Source organism: Arvicanthis niloticus, chromosome 14, assembly GCF_011762505.2.
Source record: "Arvicanthis niloticus isolate mArvNil1 chromosome 14, mArvNil1.pat.X, whole genome shotgun sequence".
Taxonomy (NCBI): Eukaryota; Metazoa; Chordata; class Mammalia; order Rodentia; family Muridae; genus Arvicanthis; species Arvicanthis niloticus.
Window position 1 is genome coordinate 70138530 of NC_047671.1, and position 21596 is coordinate 70160125.

Consider the following 21596-nt stretch of genomic DNA (forward strand, 5'->3'; position numbering starts at 1 on the left):
TACTAAATCATTATTTACTAAAATCTGTATTTTATCTTTTTTGCTGTAGACCCAGTCTGGGGGCCCTCTCGGGGCCACTCTGCCCTAGCTGCTACATGGCAGCAATGCACTCTGTGCCACACATTCTAGGACATGGCATCTTTCTTCTTCTCCTTCTCCATGGAGGATCTCCCTCTTCCTTCATTTGTTCCTAGCCCTAGAATCCTAAAAGTCCTGCCTGGGTCTGCCCTGGCCTGACATTGGCTGTCAGCATCTTTATTTATCAATCAGAACTGACTGAGAGCAGGGTCCCTTAGTGTCTTATGGGCATACGCTCATGTGAGCAGTTTTAGGAAATATAATTAGCATTTGTAATACAAGCAGCTACACACACACACACACACACGACAATGTTTTACAATAGTAAATAATAATATAATTATATTGCTTTCAGTTTTTTATTGAAATTAATATAAACTTGGTTTCTAAGCTCCACTAACCTTGTGTTATGCTCAGCTGTACCATGCAGGTAGCCCTTTACATCAGCTTCAAAGGCTTTACAGGAGATTGGTGCAAGTGTGCAGGATCCTTTACTTATATTTTGCATGGTTTCAACACAAAAGCACGTGGACTGCATTGACATTTTCTGTTGCCAGCACAAGATTAGAAGAGTGGTTTCTGTGTGTATTTGTGTTTGAATGTGGTTAAAAAACATTTCCCTAGAAATTTGTTTCTCAGTTGAGAGACCTTCCAGACCTTTACAAAGTAAAACAACATTGCTGGAAATTCTTCTGTACAGTGCCGCCATCTCTATAAATGTTGAGACCAGAATCTTGGTCACCATCATGGCCTCTTCATTTAGAACATAGGAAATGTTTGGAATTAATTTACTTGGAATATATCTCCTGAAAGCTCATGATTTGCCTTGCTATGTGACCCTATAAAGTAGCCTCCTTGGTACAAGATGACTTTCAGAAAGTAGATTCTTACGGAGTCTATTTGCTTGGTTTCCAAGTACCTTCAGGAACTACTGGTTCATCAAGGGAAGAAGCAAGTAGCTGTGTCGATCACAAAGCTTATAAACTGATCCTGTGAGTTTCCTAAGGAAAGAAATTCCTAAGAACGCTAGGATGAAATTAAAAGGCAAGTCAAGTGATAGTCAGAGAAAGGGCAGCATACATGAGTAGAAAGCAATACCTTACCCAGAAGCATGTGAGAAGGCTTCAGAGATTTTTCTGTAACCTGCACCAGGAAGATAAATCCATAAGTTACAGTGCAAGCTATATTCAAATGAAGACATCCAAATTCATGTTATGAAAGTTTTTTATTTACTCATTCACTTACTGAAGAGTCACCAATGGAATATTTATTATTTACAAATACAAATCAAGGGCAAATACCAAGGTTATATATGGTATGAAAAAGAATTTTTGAAAAAAAATTAATATGTATGATTTGATTTTATTGTTTAAAGGAAATGAAGGGCAGGATGTTACTTTCTGAAATTTGCCTTAATACTCATATTTGGTCAATATTGTTTGCCTGTGGATGACTCTGCTTGCTTGAGGAGATGCTCAATGTCATCTTTTCAGCATGACAATAAGAACATTTGCACTTCATAGATCATTCTGTCTTTATTGCACTTGTTGACCTGCAGTACCCTCCTACTGTTGAGGATATGAATGCAAAACTCCTCAGTGCTTAAAGATAAAAACATGTTCTGCTCTTTCAGAGGAGATGGGTTTGATTCCCAGTACTGCTTATAACTCCAGAAACATCTGGAGCCTCTGACTCCCCAGGTACCAGGACTCACGGGCATGTACCCCACATGCACACACACAAATACAGACACACACACACACACACACACACACGAACATGCACACACACATGCACACACACACACAAATGCAGGTATACATAAACATGTAGCAAACACGAAATTGTAAATCATAAAAATAGGACAGGAGAGACAGCTTGGCAATTAGAGTACTTGCTTCTCTTGTGGAAAACCAGGATTCCCTGCCCAATACCCTCATTAAGGCTCACAACAATCTGTAACTTCAGTTCAGGGGATTTGACATATTTCTGGCCTCTCTGAGTACTATATGCACATAGTGCACAGATATACATGTAGGCAAAACACTTATACACATAAAATGAAAAGAAATAAACCTTGAATAATGAAAATAGTAATTTTTAATTTTTAAATAATATGCACAGCACAAAGACATTCTCTGGAACAAGCATCCATGCTACTGAATGTTGGAGAAGTGTCTGAAGTGATTTGGGCAGAGTAGTCTGGGGTGGAAAGAGATCGCAACGTATCACTTGTATGTTATCACCTGTCGCAGAATACTGTACTGCAACGCTGGTAGCCACAGTCAGGAAGCTCGTTTGCCACTGATGTCAAAGACTCCAAATGTGAAGAAATAGTAGGTTCTCTTTGCAAAGGAATGTCCAGATCTTGTATTCATTGCAAGTGACCCTATTAAGAGTTTGTATGCCGTTTCCAGTGTCACAGTCAGCCAGGCCTGCTCCACCACAGAACAGTGGACGCTATTGTGCTCAAGAGCAACAGCTGTGCACTGACTTCCCAGAAACTGTACAGGAATTTGTAAACTATCAAGGCATAGCAAAGTGTCCTTAATAGACATGTTTGCACACTCTCTGCTGTATAATTTTAAATATGTTTCACATAAAAAAAAAACCTACATAACTCATCATGAATCAAAATGTAGCTATTTCAGTTGTTTTGTAATATACTAATTAGATGACATCATTAAAAGTCATTATAATGATTTGAATAATTGTGAGGCTTAACATACTCAGAGGATAAAAGGATATAAGTATAAAATTAATAAAAATATTTTAGCTATCAAACCTATTAGGAAGCCATTATCTTCCTTGTTTAACTCAGTGAAAAGATATAAAATACTTTTTAAGGGAAATTATAAGCTCATTTCTGGAATTCACTGTATTTTTCCAATGTTTATCTAAAAAACAAACAAAGAAAACAAATTTCTTCCTCTGTATGAGGAGACAAATCAAAAGACAGCAAACTGATTAGTTAATTTTTCAAATTCTTAGCAGAAATCTTAAAGAATACCCTCCTAAACTATGTGAACAAGTTTTTGGTTTCATGATATAATGCTATTAACATCCTGTTCTTGATTTTTAAATTATGGTTGCAATATTCGAGTTCCACTAAATATCTCAGGAGGCATTGCACATTCTAGTTTTGTAACAGTTTTATTAGTAGAAGATGAAGTCTTTGAGTGATTATAAAAATTAAACCAAAGCTAAATGACCCTGAAACAAAGATTTTATTATCCTCTATTTCAATATAATGTATAAGATTTGGTTACAGAAATATATGCAGCAAAGAGATGCCTCAGCCAGCTTGCAAGTTATTTTATACTTTTTTATTTTTTGAACGCCTCTGTGCTGTGTTAGTTTAAACACTGGAAGATCTGGTACAGGATAAGTCAGAAATCAAATGAAATTTAACATTGTCACTCCTGAGAGAATGTCAAAGGAAGAGCTTTGTCCTGGCTGTAAAGTTTTGCCTAAAAGATGACAGACAGGAGGACACAAGGCTCATATTTACTGATGGAAATGGAAATGCCAGGGTTCGTGTGTGGCTCATGTAGAATTCTAAAACCATTTAACTTCAGAATCTAGACAAGAACACAGTACAATGCTCTACATGATACCACATCAGTCTTCTTCGATGACGAGTGGATGTAGAAAACAAAGAATAAATGTGCCCTAAGCGCCCAGTGGTCTTGAGCAGAGAGACAGAAAAAAACTAATATTCAACTCAGATCTTTCAAAGAAGTAAAGACACAGCAACCATTGAGCAACTCACTTCTCTTCCAGCGTCAGACGCTCAGGATGTGCAGTAGCATACATCCAGTTAGCAACTGTACAGTGAAGTCCTACTGCAGAGATAAGACTTTCTGTTTTTCACACATTTTCACATATTTGAAAATATCCTTAATAAAATGTTAGAAATAATAAAGTAAAGCAAGGTAGACATGCGTCTGTCCCCTCCCCTGTGGAGATCCTGTGGTGTCATACTATATTTTATCTTATTGGGCTGGGCAAGCAGATTGCTCCCAGACCTGTCAGACAAGCAGAGAGGCAAGCAGGGTTTCTTTTTAATGTTCCGTCTTTCTTTTCTCCTTATAATTGGAGACAAGGGAGAGTTTAAAATCTACTCCTTCTCATCTTAGGACACATGTACAAGAGAGTGGATGAAGAACTAGCACTCAGCATCTCTATTAAAATCAAACCATAGTGAGAGACCATCCCCCTACCCATTAGAAAACTGTATTATCAAAACACAGGTTATGCCAAGCTACAGGGATGCACAGTCAGGGGACACGTGCTCTGGGTGAGCAGAATGGTACAGCTCCACTGGAACCAGAAAATCACACCAAGAACCACTGTATGTTCCAAGTCCCACAGCTGGTGCAGCAGTACCCAAGTAATGTTACTCAAATCGATCCCAGTGGTGGCAGCGTGACAGCGGCAGTGTGTTCCTAACTACCCACCTGATGTCCTGGATTCCTGAATGAAAGACACATACACAAAGCCTTGATATTTTTATATGTCTTAAACAGCTCAATGGCTCCACGTGGCTAATCTACCTCCTTCCAGTATTCCCAGGTGATTACTTACTAAAATCTACATCCCATTTTTGTTGCCCTAGACCCAGTCAGGGGGCCCTCTTGAGACTGCTCTTTCCCCGACTCCTACATAGCAGTTATGCTTTCTGTCCCTCACCTTCTTGGGCATGGTGTCTTTTTTCTTCCTTTTCTTGTCTGTCCCTAACCCAGGGATCCTAAATGTCCTATCTCTGTCTGCTCTGCCAAGCCATTAGCTGTTAGTATCCTTATTTATCAATCAAAACCAATTGGGGGCAGGGTTCCTCTGTGTCTTGGATGTAGGACCCTAAAAACAGGTTTTAGGGGAAACATTATTAACATGAGGATACAAATGGCTACAGATATGCAAGAAGCCCAAACCAGTATTCATAGACATGCTCCAAACTGTGTAAGCTTTGTCTAATTTGAAGCAACTTTCTTCAGTAGGCTCCTGTTTTTCATTTGTCATTATCTGGTCAGTGGTTACACAGAGGGTACCATGTTAGCTAGACTGCTCTGACAAGGTAGCATCTGGAAGGATGCCTGACAAGTTTGAAGAAGCTAACCATGAGCATATTCGAAAGAAGAGGAAACATCAAGTGCAATGGCTTCAGGCAGGACAGACTTGGTGTGAGGTGAGAGCACCCAGCTTACGTAACTCTATATGGAGTTCAGGCTTTATGTTGTCTGCAATGGCAAATCATTACAGAATTTTAAACAGGGGAATGGGGTGATTTTTCTTCTTAAACCTGTCAGACTTGGACAAGACTTAGAAATGAAGGAGGGAAGATACCATTTAGAAAACTGTTCAAGCAAGCCATTAGAAAATGAAATGATCTGGACCAAAGGGAGTCCAGTAGAAATAATGAGATGCTATCAAAGTTAGAATAGATTTTTGAACTAGCAATGGATCAGCCCAGGGACAGGTTAGGGAGGAGTGACAATAACTTGGACAAGTCAGGCAGTGCTGCTATTAGCTGAGGTGCACTTGGACATGAGAGGACCAACATCACCAGGGAGGGCTGAGACTGTGGCTTAGAAGGAGCTTTCTGTTTGTATATTTTAAATGTGAGATGGCTATTTTCTATCAAGAAGCATTTTCAGTATTACTGAAATCATCTACACCAGTGGTCCTCACCCTTCCTAATGTGGGGACACTTTTCCCCATGATGTGGTGACCTCCACATAAAATTATCTTCATTGCTACTTGGTAACTGTAATTTTGCTACTTTTATGAACCATATTGTAAATGTCTAGTATGCAGCACCTATGAGGGTCCCAAGCCACAGGTTGAAAACCACTGTACTAGACAAAGAACAATGGAGGTAAGAACCAAAGAAGGATTCTTGGGAATGAAAGAAGTGGGTGAAATAGAAAACTCTTTAAAGAATAATAACTTGTCACATGAGTGAAGTCAAGAACAATTTATGATGTCCAAATGAGTTACTGATGCTTTGCAGGAGGAAACACTAAGATGTGTGCTGGTTTGGAAGAGACAAGGGGACTTTGCACTTAAGACATTTAGGAGATTTAGAAGCCACCAGTATTACCTTCATCTTCATCAATGCCAACAAAATACAAGAATACCCTGAACAGTGTAGACTATTTCAGATCAAAAGAAAAAGCTTGGCATGGTTTATGCTGCTTGCAAAGCAATGGTGCAAACAAAATACAAAATAAATAAGGAAGGAGGGAAGGAAGGAAGGAAGGAAGGAAGGAAGGAAGGAAGGAAGGAAGGAAGGAAGGAAGGGAGGGAGGGAGGGAGGAAGGAGGCAGGCAGGCAGACAGACAGACAGACAGACAGACAAAAAAATTCACAGCTCAAACACCCCACTGAATCAAGTACTTTTTAAATCAGGTACAGTACCTTCCCAGCCATAGTCTACACAGAGATAGCATCAGATGTGAGTGCGAGTTTCACAGGCAGCTCAAAGCTGCCCAGAAGAAGAATAAAGGACTCAGAATTGAGACCTTGTTCTAGGTGCATACAGTTCACAGGTTTGCAAAAGGGGGCAGACTCCTATACTCCCCATTACAATTTGGGCTGTATTCTTAGTCAGCCATAAGCAATAAAGGACAGGATAACAAGCCAGAGCTTTAGAAGTAAGCCATTATGGTAGACTGACAGCTGTGTGCTGGGCTAATTTGAGAAGCCTAGTGCTCCTAATGCTGAGGTCGGTGACATGCAGCCTCCTTGAGAATATAGAAGCTCCCATGTCTACGAGGAATTCTCAGGATTATTTGGTGTTAATTTTTCATTTAACAAATGAACTAGATACAACCCCAAGAGGTTCACTTTGTAAAGGTCAGATAACCACTTTCAGGCAAAGTCTGTGATAATACTGAAGCACTTCTGCTGCCCCTGTTACTATGTATGGAGCCCTTTTCAAAAGAAGCGAAGCCACATTCACTTCTGCCCTTTGGATGTCATGAAGTTCTGTCTATTCCTGGAGGGAGTCAAGAGCAAAGGTTAGGAGAGCAGGCTGTACTCTCCAACTATCAGAACAGAATTCTTGTTCATCCCCTTAAGGTCACATGACCTTAACCCCACTCAGCTTGTTCACCTTAGATGTGGTGTAGAAACCATAATAGTTTTCTCATGGAGCTGTTAAGAAGGAAAAGTGATCTGACACTGACCGAAAGAAGCGAATATTTAGGGAACAGTAGTGTCACAGTAAAGTTTAGCAATAGGTGGTTATTTTGTATAATCTATATTTCAGTATTTAGCATGGAAATTTTAATAACAAACCCAGATATGCATTGCTCATGAGCACAGAACAAGATTGATTTTGTGAGTGACAGAAGAAGAAAGAAAGAAGGAAGGGAAAGAAGCAGGAGGAAGGGAAGGAGGAGAGGGAAGGAGGGAGAACGGGAGGGAAAGAAGGGAGGAGAGGAAGGAAAGATGGGAGGGAAGGAGGAGGAAGAAAGGAGAGAGGGAGGGAGGGAGGTAGGGAGGTAGGTAGGGAGGGAGGGAGGGAGGGAGGGAGGAAAGGAGAGAGGGAGGGAAGGAGGGAGGGAAGGAGGGAGGGAAGAAGGAAGGAAAAAAGGAAGGAAGGAAGGAAGGAAGGAAGGAAGGAAGGAAGGAAGGAAGGAAGGAAGGAAGGGTGGGTCTGATGCTGAAAGCTCACTTATCATCTGCTTTCTATTCCAAATGTGAAAACAGAGCATGGGTTGTTAGAGTTACCCCTTTTGTTATCTATGAACTACAAAGTCTATACTTGCATCAGAATATGGAGAAAGTGATGTGTCACTGTGCATTAAGAAGGCCAGTCCCTTTCAGGATTTTCAGGCTCAACTGTTCCCACTGTTCTGCATGTCTTTATGAAGGTGTCACTGGCTGATACAGAGAGAAAGAATTTTCTCCATGGGCCTGTAGGTGGTGGGGACAATTAACACATGATGCAACCAATGCTGCAGTAAGCCAGGTCAGCCAGGCATACACTGGGTTCCATTGTGACCTAAACAGATAGAGGCTTCTCTGAGCCACCACGAGGACAGAGGTAACATTTACCTGGCAAAATTAAAGCATAAATAAATTGATAAAGCTAAAGGTCTTAGCTCCCCATGCAGCTCACTCCAGGCTGTCACTGGCCTTCCCCACATGCAACAATCCATGTGGTTTAGAGGACCACCACTGTGCACAGAGACATAAAATCACCAAGCATGCCTACTAAAGAAAGACTAGAACTTACACAGGCAGAAGGAAGAGATCCAGGTATTTCAGGCTTGAGATAGAGGTAACCGTAGCCTGAGGACTTTCTAGAATTGCTGTGACACAGTCCTGAGCCACATGAGTGAGCAGAGAGCCAATTTTAGCTGAGTGTAAAGTTGAACTGGCTCCTGCCACTGTGGAAATTAAATCAGGATTTTCAAGAGGAGATTAAAGTCGGTAAAACAATTTTTAAACAGTTAACTAATTTGATAACTCAAGGTGAAACTGGACCAGTGATTGGGTGTTTAGGGGAGGATGTGACAGGCCTGGCTTTGATAGCCTGAAAGGGCTTGGCTGGAAGGCTGGTGGCGAGAGTACTTTTTAAAAGAAAGAAACAGTAAATTTGGGGTACAGAGAGAAAGGATTAAAGAGGAGAGGCTAGAAGCAAATGCAGTAAAGAGGTGTCAGAGTAAGCCAGAGCCACACACATGAACGGCAGGAATTGCTAACTTAAGAGTTAGACACACATGTGCAGGCTCAGAAGGAACCACTGCAGAAAGGATTACGAATTTCATTTAAGTTTTAGCTGCATTGATTCGTCAATAAGCCACCCTCATAGAAGCTAGAATTTTGAGAAGTGAAGGTTAAATATTTTTAAGAGAGTGTAAAATTAGCAACACACACACACACACATATATACTCACACTCTCACACATACTCTCACATACACATGTCCATGCTCACACAGTCACACACTCACACACATATGCACATTCATGCACATACACACACACACACACACACAAGCACACACACATACATATTTAAAACAGGATCAAACATAAAGATGAAAGAACTGAGAAAGAGACATTTTCATTCTTTTTGTGGTGGGGATGGCATGGACATGTAACTTGGGGGGTCAGAGGGCAATTTTCCATCAGTTCTCACCTTCCATGTGGGTACTAAGGATCACACTCAGGTCTTCAGGCTTGGTCGCAAGCCCTTTTACCTACTAAGCAGCCTAACATAGCCAACACTGAGATCATTATCTGATTACATGTCAAGACTAAGGCTAACTAACACACCAGCCTATAAGTCCATTGTATCTAATGAGCATCCATCTGCATCATACAAGGCCAGGCTTAGGAAAGCACTATGAAAAACTATATTAAATAGTATGGCATTATGTGGAAAGCAGTGAATGACCGACCCTTAAGAACAATCTAACTTTGGTCTGGTCTCCTTGAATTACAAATCAAAGATATACGTGAAGACATTTTGCAGATGGAGGAATTGGGGGCTGTGGAGTAGCTGATAGTCAGGCCAAGTAAAGGAGGGGCTCAAGTGTCCTGGCTGTCACAGTACTGTGCTTTTTGAGGCTGCTTCTTGGGCTTGCCCCATCCACAGCTTCCATGATGGCATTCTCTTCCCACTGTCTGATACAGAGCAGATGCTGTGTCCTCCCATGGGGGCCTGTCATGACCACTCCCTTTGCTGGCAGGGTGACAGACAAGAATACTGCCTCTATCATGGCAGAGCATGGCTTTATTAAGGATGTCCTAAAAGCATGCTCCTCACAAACACAGCTTCTGTGTCTCACCTGCTTTATTCTTTTGAATCTGTACTTCCTTGTAACTGATTAACTAATTCTGCAATATTCACGAAGTAGACAGGGCCACTTGCCCATATGGCCTTGACAACTTCATTCATGTGATTTAATCAACGCTTTTATAATCACCTTCTGAAAACTACTGAAGCAAAATGCTGTTTTCTGTAAATCTCACTACTCACCTTTACAACCACACAATTGCAATAGTTATGTCTGCCGCTACTGGAAACCTAAACAGCTGGCTTTGAAAGTGGAGAAAAGTGATGGGCCAGGATAGTAATGTTTTGGACAATAGAGTATAAATACCTAAAAGGAACAATCATTTGAAATCTTAAACTTTTCATGAAGTCCTTATGAAGTCAGAGAAGTCTCAGTATGACTCTAGATTTCTTCTGATAAGAAATAGCTTGGAAAATGCCAAGGAAAAAATAGAGGAAGGACTCAGTTCAAACTGAAATCACTTAGGCTTAAAAGGAAAACAAAATCTCTTCTCCAATATTTCAAAGTGGCTGCTGTAAGCCTCCCCTGTCAGGAGGCTAGAAAGTTTCTCAGAACTAAGGCATAAACAGACTTAGCCAGAGAAGGGCTGAAGAGACATAGAAGCTATGGGGTCCAGAGCAACAGAAGGAAGAGTATAGTGGGCTCTGCATTATTTCACTTGATTTGCTGTTTCCCCTCATCAGAATCTTTAAGCCCATCCCTTTTTGCTTCCCCCATGGGACCATTGGTCCAGCAGGTTCTTCTGCATTGTTTATTGTTTGCTAGAAAGGGACCATGCCCTTTCCGGGTTTCTCAGTTTCAGAACTACAAAAATCGGTTCTTTGTGCGGTATCAGCAAGCAAAATGTGTTTGCTGAAACCCCCTTTGTATTGAATCAGTGAAGGGTGAAGTCCAGAAATATCTGGGTTAACTCAAAGAAACCACAGGCTCTTTTAAAAATTCCTGAGACAATTTGGGCCTTTTATATCTCCTGGCTCTCTGCTGCTCTGGCCTCCTGCCGACCACTCCTCTACATTTGCCTGTCTCCTCTCTGAGCTGTGCACTCAACCCATGCAGTCCCCTCTGTCCAGAGGAACAAGGAGCTAGAGGGACAGCATTGCACTACATGAAAGTCTAGATTCACCCTAGTTTAACAAGCTGAAAGCAACAATAACCAAACTCAATGCCTTCCTTCTTTTCCTTCTTACATTTTAATTTTTAATTTTAGATTTGTTAAAATACATACATAAAACATCAAACACCATAGTTCTTTGCATTAACTGCCTCTTCAGTGATGCACCTGATTAAACCCTTGGTTACCCTGCACAAGACTGGGCCTATCAATGGCCAACAGTGGGGCACTAAATGCCCCTGATGAACTATTGGCAACTTGAGAGTCTCTGAGAAGGGACAACCATCACCTTCAAATAGTGAGGCCCCCCTGGATTCTCCAGGTAGTTCTGAAGCTGTGGCGACACAGCTTGTAGTCCTGATAAAGACAAATGGGTCAAAATATAAAACAAAAAGACATGAATAAAGAAAGACCTGTAGAGAAAAGAGGCCAGAGGCCGAGTGGGTGAGAGGCAGGCAATAGGGAACAGGGAAGGTAAACGAATATAGTATCTTCTTGTAAAGAATTGCTAAAGAAGTAATCTAATCAATAAAAAGCAAGCAAGGAACCAAAACACCCGACTTCCTTCATCCATATGCATACAGAATGGTGCTTTTGGCCAGCTCAGGAGCTGTCCAGGCCATCTCTAAGTGTGGGCCTTGTCTGTGCTGGTATAAAGGAGCTAAGAGTCAGTTTAGTTTGTCCCAGACCTCCTGTGTTTACTGTCTTTGCCATTTAATAATGTGATTACAAATTATGAAAAATCAATGGCTTGCTGACATACAAGTGTGGGAAAGATAGATGTTCCTTTTATGAATATGTTTGAAGACATTTATGAAGTTGGACTACCAAAAGCTATAGGATTACATGTCAGGAAGAGGATGGTAAATTATTAGGAAAAAGAAAAGGTAAATCTAAAACAATTCTGCTTTGTGCTTTTAAGGTCTTGGCCCACTCAGAGGGACTGAAGCAGGGACACTGGGGAATGACCTCAAGCTTGGACTGTTTAAGAAAGTTCGGGTCTGGAAACTCATGTCTTTACTCGCTGCAGTATTCTCGTGCAATTTCTCTGATGTGAAGCATAGGTCCACAGAAAGCATTGAGCACCCACAATGAGTGATACAACAGCTAGTCCCAGTTAGCTGTTATTATGGCTATTATTGGTCAAATAATTGTATAGTCAGCAACTTAAAAGAAAGAGGGGGAAGTTACATCAAGATCAAATCAGTATGCCAAAAGAAAGCATCAAGATACACTTTTAAATCTATCATCTAAACATCGGACAGTGCAGGACTTACACATTGCTGCTGTTATCCTTTTGTTTGTTTTGCATCAAATAAACATTCTCAAAATTTAAAGAATTTCTGAGTAACTTGGCTGAAAAAGCAAAACCTGGCTCATTAAAAACAAGGCTTTGGAGAGTGGCAACCAGCTCAGCAGCTCAAAGCACATGTGGCAGAGGCTCTCTGTTTAGATCCCAGCACAATGGCTAGTGGTACACAGTCACCTGTGACTCTAGCTCCAGATGTTCTAAGATGTCCTGCCTCCATGACAGCTGGCTCATGTACAGACACTGATAGCATATAAGGTTTTGATGGAATCTTAAAAAGAAGGCTTTAGAAATCCCAGGTAATCTGCCTCAGTTGTGACAAATGGCTGTATGACCTTAGGAAGCCGTCTAACCTTTTTCTGTCTTTGGCTTTTCTACTGGGAGTGGTGACTAATAACTTCATTAATGTATCATGTGTCTAAGAGATTACTTTGAGTTCTTCCAAGAGAAAAACATGCAGATGTATTTGCTTCTCTTATCTGAATATGAGCTTTTCGTGGCTCATCGCAGGACTCAAAGTTCATTATGCTCTCTAGTCCTCCAAATAAAGACTGGTGAAGTACTGATTATTTTAAATGATTTTCCATCATTTCATCATAACACTGAAAATATTCACTTAACTTTAACATCACGTTTCAGCTTGCTGTCCACAAATGATTCAGATTAAAGGATGAAAAATTCTGTTTTGATCCATTGTGTATGTCACCAACATACACAATGTTTTAATATCATATTGACTTGTAGACACAATACAAAACATACATTCCCCAAGCCTTGGTGCCACACACCTTTAATCTCAGCACTCTGGAGACAGAGAGAATTTGAGGCCAGCCTGGTCTACAGAGTGAGTTCCAGGACAGCCAGGGCTACACAGTGAAACCCTGAAAAAACAATGGCAACAAAAGCATGCATTCAACAGAAAGAATGGAAAGATATTTAATATTTTATAAATGGTTACTTAGCTAGTAAGTCAGTGTGGGATGGGCATAACCCTAGACCCTTAATACAGGAATATACAAGTAGAGGGCTGGGAATGTGACTCTTCTGTTAATAGTGACAATTGCTTTATCAAGGGCCAGAGTCTAAATGCCATCACCCTCATCAGGAGGGATCACAAACATCTGTAACTCCAGCAGCAAGAAATAGGATTCCCCTTATGGTCTCTGTGGGTACACGCACACACACTCACACATGTACCCACAAAGGTGATTAGTAAGAATAATTTAGAAATTAGAAGTGAACAAAGCTTTGAAGAGCCCTCTACTTTACTATTGTTATTAGGGCATGAGAGCAAACATTTTCCCTTAAAGACAGTTTGTAAAACATTTTATCAGATCTTTGAAAATACAAAGTTCTCAAAAATTTCACATACAATTTTTGGCACTAAATTAGATTGGGGACACTTTATAAATGGGAGTGAGACTGGATCATCCCAACATTCAGCAGCTTTACAATGTAGGACATAAACATTATCTAACGAATATAGTTCCATCTGGGAAGTGTGTTGAAACAAAGTAGGCTGGAGAAAAGGATAAAGTCCTAGGGTAAACTTCTTGTGTCCTAACATTAGGGTTCTAGATTCCCTTAAAAAGCAAATCACAGTTGGCCTTACGTTGCAGTTCTATTCCAGTTATTGGTGAAATAGAGAGAAGCACATGTCATGTACACATCCTTATGAAAATGCAGTTTTCATATTAGCCAGATAGCTCAAGAACAACACTTATTGAGAACAATCTGTCATGCAATCAGTATTCAAATTACAAGAGTGTCATCAGAGATAAAGGAGTAGATGCACTTGACACTTGAGTATCTCCTTTTCTGTAATACTTTAATTTGTTCTCTCATTGAGTGGTGATGCACATAAATGATGATAGTATTCTGAGGGACTGTACAGAGTAGACATGGTGTTGTGGTCTTAATAGAATTCTCTTGGCCATGTGAAGAAAACTTGACCTCTGTCGTGCTGCTGTTACACAGATGAGCAGGTAAAGTCGAGTTACAATTACACTGAAGTAGGTTGGAGTAGCAGGTTGACATATCAGGTTCCAACTGTGAAGATCAGCTGTACCAAAGGACTATAATTTATTGATGAACTGTATAAATGACTTATAAATACCTTCATCCAAAATGCAGAAATTACTAAATCAGTGGAACTGCCGATACCTTACACGAGGAAAGCTCAAAACAGTGAAACTCAGAACAGCTCTTAAAGCCAGAAATTCACCTCACTGATGCAAGTATAGCCTGGGATGTTTTTAAACAAATGAAATTTGGTGAAAGACTGTTTTAAAAAATAAGAGCAATGAGGATTTGTGGTCTCAATTACAGCAAGGAAAATCAATATTATAAATGAATCATAGTGGCATCAGGTTATTTAAATGGAACAAGACAGGGCAGACACTTAATATTCCTAGCGTGCTTTAAGTCACAGCATTCAAGTACATGTTCACATTTGAATCAATGAATTTTGAGAAAAATTTTTTAGGCATGCAGAGAAAAAACTTTTTATATTTGTATGTCAAATATATAGTGTACAGATACTATATCATATATTTTAAATATAATAAATACTATGTAAAATACAGGGTATCATATAGAATATATTATAATAAAGTATGTGCAGTGTACTCATGAGGTATTGAGGAAGAATTGGAACTCTGTAGGAGAATAAGAAAACTCTCAGTCCCTAGATATGCTGGCTGTATGGGCCAAGGCTCTGCTGCCCCACAGATTAGTGAACACATAGCTATGCTACATTTAAGCAACTCCATCTGGTAGAAAAGGTACTTCTTACTTAACAGGATGAAAAGGCCTTTCTCAAAACTCTTCTCTGCAGAGATGCCCCCACTAGTTCTGGATGATGTAAATGACCATGGGTTGCTTCCCCTGCAATCCATAGCCTCTAGGATATCAGTTCATTTTCTCCTCCTGGTCTTGAAAATGAAGATGTCCAATACTGAACCATAGACTCTAAGTACTAGCAGATGAACCGGATATGCTTACCCATGAATCCCTGTTCCTCACCCATACTTATCCTAATTATTCAAAATTATACAAGGCTTTTTCTTTGAAAATTTATTATTTAAATTTTTCACACAACATGTTTTGATCATATTCTTTCTCTTTTCCAAACTTTTCCTTGATCCTCTCTACCTCCTGACCCAAATACTCTCTCTCTCTCTCTCTCTCTCTCTCTCTCTCTCTCTCTCTCTCTCTCTCCACACCTTCCTTCCCCTCAAAAAGAAATCAAACACCCAAAAAAATCTCTAAGGCAAAACAAAACTCTGTGTGTGGCAAAGTTTGAAAGTAATGCCAGATTTCCTAAGGAACACCTAACATGTCACCAGAAACACAATGGGTGACATGCTTTGTTTTATGACTCCGTCCCTTGTACCATCCTTGTTGCAAGTCAACTATCAGAGACTTGGGGGCATCTTCATGTGGAAAGTTGTGTAAATGTCTTTGTGTAAATGTGGTGCTGATATAGAAATGTCCTTTCTGTTGTTCGGCAGAATTGCGGCTGGTACATTCCTTGCAGCATGTGCCCAGGATGGGTGAGTAGCAGCCTCCTCTAGTCTCCTTAGCCTAGCTGAGCAATCAGCATATCTGCAATCCTCATTGTTGCTTCTAAGTACCTGTCCCTGGGATAGTGAGCATCAGAAACCACAGCCTGGGTGCCACAGTTAGAGCAGATAAAGTCTCAGGAGGTGGAAAGAGAAACCAGCAGACAAGAACCCAAATCTAAAGGAGTTTACCAAGGAAACAAGGTTTTTGCATATGTTTCTCCAGCTCATGGAATAAGTAATATTTGTCCTATATTGAAAAAATACTATTTTCTATTTTTATTCTAAACTATATACTACTTCTTTGAGGCATGGAACTGTAATTTTAAAATTTTCAAAATGCCTTCTTCTGTGAAACCAGTAAAATCTTATCAATTCAGATATTGCTACTACACATCATTTGTTCTAGACGAGGATGAAATTTTATTTGGACTGTCTGTGAGGAATTGATGGACTGAACACAGAAGGAGAGGACATGCAACTTATGTGAACATCTTTTCACAGCTCAGGCATAGCATGGTCTTTAGGCAAAAGATACAGCTAGGAAGTAAGGATCCATATCATTAAGTAAATGTGTCCTTAGACTTTATTGGCTGATCATAGTACTGAAAGTAATGAAGTTGCATTGTATTCAATAAATTCTGACTTGCATAATTCACACTTACCTTCCCCTAGCTCTAAGCCTATTACTTCAGTCTATTGAAATTTACTATTGTGGATATGTGAGCATACATTCTTGTTCTTTTACGATAGACTCTGGCTAGGTATTCAGGTTGGCTCAATTCCCACTGTAGAGCTCCAAAAAGACCTCAAATGCACAGAAATATTTCCGCCCAAGCCTCTCCATGCTGAGATTGCGGACATTAGCCACCATGCCTCAGGAGCAATTTTTATAGAAAAGAATCAACTCCTAATTTTTGTAAACTAACAAGTATAAATTTTATTTTTGATGGCTTTGCATAGCATTGGTTTTCTGGGTAAGATGCTATCTTTACTTGGATGAGGAAAATTATAGTTTTTTTTACTATTTTGGTGATACCATAGAACAAGCAATTTTCAAATCTGAAGCTGAATATTTTCACAAGGCAAGCAAAAGAAATCCCCAAGATAATAATAAAGATTAGAAAATCAGAACATTCATTCCTTGAGATTTGTTGAAAATCAGAGTAGTAACTGCATTAACAATTACTCTTTTGTTCATTCAATAGAACAAAAGCCAAGGACCATACTTATTGCATAAGGGGTTAAGGGATAAAGAAAACTATGTTCTTTTCATCATGTGGACAGATTATAAGCTGAGAGAGAGACTGAGGCAACTTTCTTTTGTGATCAGTGAGTGATGTGTTATCCAACACATGAAATACTGAGCAGCACAGCACTACCAACTTGACGTGATTAGAAGAGGAAGGAAATTTATTCATATTGGTATGACATTTGAGCTGAAGGGATAGAATTAGAGAATGACTAGAATTTCTAAAGTGATGAAAAGTAGGAGCCCTCCCCTGCAGTATGAGCAGGGCATTGAGATAAACAACTACCTGGATAATCCCAGAAACAGGTCTCCCTGGGAATGAGCTGTGGCTTGGAAGTGTGTGTGGACAGAAATGATATACATGTGAAGAGATGAAATCAAGTAAAGATGCTCACTGAGTATGAAAAATACCTGGAGTGAAGAGCAGAAGAGGACTGAGAGTTGCCTGAGTACAACTGGATGTAAAACATAGGAATAAATAATATCACCTAGAGATAAAGGCGAGAACCCATAGGGACTCATAATTGTCTCAGCTTTTGCAATAAACAGGAGGAAAGGAAGAGTTAGAAGAAGATATATTTGGTGGTGTATATAAAGAAATATCATATGTCCAATAATTTATGTCTGGGAGAACAAGTTTTCTTTCTATAATCTCATGGAAGCAAGCCCAGAACAGCGAGTAGAAGGACAAATGTTTGAAAAAATAATTCAACTAACCTGTGCACCATGTAACATGGGCACATAGGTCGCCATGTATAAAATGAAGACAAAGATAACAGCACACTCATTGGAAGAATTTGTAATTGTGTGAGAGCTTTCATAAACTGAAATGTTACACTAAGAAGCAGCAGGACCTGGATCCCCGAGGGCTAATGCATGGCCTCACTAAGCCTGTTTGATAAATCAGGGAAAAGAATGTATTCCTGAGATCATGAAAGATGAGCCATGTACCAGACACACAGAAAAGACAGTGTCTTGGAGATGAGCATTGTCTCATTATTGCCATCTGCAAATATGAGCTGGTTTCTGGGGTGGGAGGAGTCACCATGGAGAATAAAAACGAGAGCGTACGTATAATTGCTCATAGGCAGCTCAGACAGCTGGTTTTGAAAAGATGATTTTGCAAGTATAACCACATCCCTGTGGCCTGCAGCAACTAAAATCCATGATTTCATCATCTAGGCTGCATGGTCTGAGTAGCTAATCCCTAGAGCTGCTGAGGGAGACACTGAGAGATGCTGGTCAAGACAGTTGTATACTCAAGACTTTGAACTTCATCCTCATCCCTGACCCAAATAAAAAGTGTCTTTTCTCTTCAGAGTCAGCGGCCTGGGACCCAACGAGTCATGTCATTAATACATAAATGTGTGGGGTTAGCTAAATGCCAGCTCTCCCTGGGGTATACACTCTCACCATCAGCTCAATTCTAGCAAGCTGCTGCTCGTAGTAGGACAGTGACCTTCAACAACCCTCCTGACTCCTAAATTCCTTGACCTGCATCCTCCTCCTCAGCCTCACCTTCCACTTGATGCTCAGTTCTTCCCTGGCAGAAGAGTCAGCAAAGCCATTTTACAACAGCACCCACTCCTGGAACATAAGCTAGAGCCAAGTGGAAAGCAGTCAGACTATCTGCTACCAGCATCTCCCTGAGCACTGTTTTAAAATTTCAATAGAGAATTTCCTGGTTGTAATAGACAGGACAGACTTCTTCCCACATGTGGTCACAGGTTATTTCACTAGCCACTAGGAGAAACGTCTATGTCCTCTGCAAATGCTTAGTGAGCCTTGGGGACCCAAGAGAGAGCTGCCAAGATCTATCTTGATAGTTGCTAAGCTTTCCTCAGAGGGAGATTTGAATTGCAAGAGCTCTCACTCTCAATTTGCCAAATGGCAGTAATAAAGAAAATATAGGCTAAATTCTGCACATTATTGACTCCCATTTTAATTAATGTAAGACATATCCCTCATGTGGGAGCAGAGTTGACTCACTCAGCCAGTGATTATTCATAACTGATGACTGCAAGGTGCTGGTGTCTACTCAAGTTCTTTGAGGACAATGAACTCAGAGGTCTCCCACGAACAATATTTGAAACATTAGAAAAACCTTTCCATTTGGAACAAAACCCAAGGTTTCTGTGAGAGGACAACTCCAGAGACTAATTAGGAGTCTGGAAAGCCCAGAGCTTCTTCTTCTTTCTGCTTCATCCTAGAGCTAATTCCTCTCCTCTGTCCCAACATGAATCCCATGGTACTCACCTCATATATTCCTTGTTGCCAGTTGTGCTGGCCTCCTAATCCCTGCCTTGCCTCGGGATACCTGAACATTCTCTCTCACATATATGAGACTCCCTCTAGGATGTGAGGAATCCCTGAAAAAGTGCAACTACACAACTGTGTTCCCCAGATGGAGAGGATCCTGGGGGCTTCTTCTAATGTGGTTTTAGACAGGGAACTCTGTCTTCATAACAAAATACCCATCTGCCCTTCTTGGGTGTGCTTTACACACATGGCACTTGACCCCAGTGCCTTCTGAAGCTACCATTTCATTCTTGCCTGGCTTGTCACCATTCTGCATCTATTGAAGAAAGCAATTCTCCCCCAATCCAACACTTATATATTCTTTGTCTATTGGCATTAACATCACCGTATCCTATTTCTGCCTTGATTTGGGGTTTGATTTCAGGGCTCGGTATATATATTTTTTATATTCTTTTTCCTACATTTATATAATCTTGCAGATTTTGTTAAACTTCCAGATATTAATTATTTATTTATTTCCCAAACAGTTCTAAATAAACTCAGTGAGGGGTAAATTCAAAACAAAGACTGGGAGGCTCTCATCTGCTTACACAGTTTTATTATTGCTCTGGGACGATCCTCTGCTCAGTAGCCAAACTGAAGTCAGCTGAAGCCAATCCTTGGGATTTTGTTTGTTTGTTTATGAGACAGAGCCTTTATTCCAGACTGACCTCAGACTCAATGTGTATCTGAGAATGACCTTTGACTTCTGATTCATTCTCTCCCACCACCCAGGTGCTGGGATTACATGTGTACACCATGATACCCATTGTTGAATATTGAACCTAGGAGCCTGTGCATGCTGGGCAAGCCTGCTATCAACTGAGCTAAATCTATAGTCCCATATTCTGTAAATTCTCAATAGCAAGAGTATAGTCAGGACTGTAGCATCTCGGATTGATGTCTTGATATAATGCACAAAATGGAGTCTAAAGCTTAAATTTTCTGATCCTATACTTGCAAGGGAGATAAGGCATACTCCTAATGCACTCTTAAGTCTTAGTTGTTGAACTGAGAAATGTTCCTTGGAATTTCATGAAGAAAACATTCCAGCTAGTCAATGGATCCCTATATATAAGGTTAACCTTTTCACATCTTACCAGCAGAATCCACTCTTGCAATAGAAGGCTGTTTTGAATGAAAGTTACTGGAGTGCATATGATTTTAAAGGAAGATTTGCTACCCATCAGCTTCTGTGGGTACCTTCCCAGAGTCTACCATCTTGGGCTTGCGTGCATAGCTGTGCATTCATTAGGTGCTTTCTTGTTCCTTCCTGTGCACAGTTCCTGGAAGGGACTTGTTTTCTGTATTCAGTGCCCATAAGGTTATTGTGTTCATAGAGAGTGAACCCTATCTTGCAGTAGCAAACACTGCAGGTTTCAGAATACGGGCTCCAGCCCTTGGCAAACAGCGTTCATGTTGATGTTAAGGTCAGGGTATAAAGAGGGCAGTCAACCATCATTCAAGCACTGGTGGCACTCTACCCTTTCTTCCTCATACTTTAGGGCATACTTCCTGTTGCCAGCCAGAGCATTCTTCTCTGTAAATCTAGGATTACCAGAACCTCTAGGGGTGGCCAGATAGAGAGTTTTCTGTAGGTTTCCTGAGTGTCTGTGAAAATTAAGCCTTATAGATCTTATAAGAACTGATGAATGTGATAACCTTTTTTTTTAAAACATGCAGCATAAACCTTAAGAGTCACAGCATAGTGGTCTCAAAGGAGACACGATTGTGTATGCTGCAAGGATGCAAGCACTTTCCCAGCCTTCTCTACTGGGATGCCACAGTGGGAATTCCACGAGCTTCTGAGTTCCCATAGATGGATGCAGCCATTACCATGTCCACAGAAAGCTCTGCAGTCTCAAGGTTCAGGTAGGGGAGGGGATTGTACAGTGTTATTCCTGCATGGAAACAATTAAGAAAAAAAAGCGTGGCTCCCCACAGTTAATTTGGCTGTTTTCTTAAATATCTTCTTGGTGCCTGAATTATGTTGAACATATTACTTCAATGAGCTCATCTGAAAGTGTTTTTCTCCTCCTTTGTTTCAGAAGGAACATAAAGGGTCAAGGTTCCCTGTATTTATCTTTTACATTCAAATGATCTGTCATTTCCGTTGCACTGACACCCAAAGTCCATCCTCCTCTCATTTAAATGCCCTAGAAGAGGAATTC

General features: G+C 40.4%; 1 protein-coding gene across 7 annotated transcripts in view; it reads left to right on the top strand.

Moving 5' to 3' along the window:
* Nucleotides 1-21596, top strand: part of Chst9 (carbohydrate sulfotransferase 9) — a 266781-nt gene that overhangs the window by 148921 nt on the left and 96264 nt on the right. For 4 of the 7 annotated variants that reach the window (XM_076912955.1, XM_076912957.1, XM_076912960.1 and 1 more), the window contains one exon: nucleotides 15825-15866. The exons of the other annotated variants lie outside the window; for them this stretch is intronic. In XM_076912955.1, the coding sequence (XP_076769070.1) occupies nucleotides 15825-15866 (42 nt within the window). The remainder of the gene's footprint in view (nucleotides 1-15824; nucleotides 15867-21596) is intronic. 7 annotated transcript variants of the gene reach the window in all.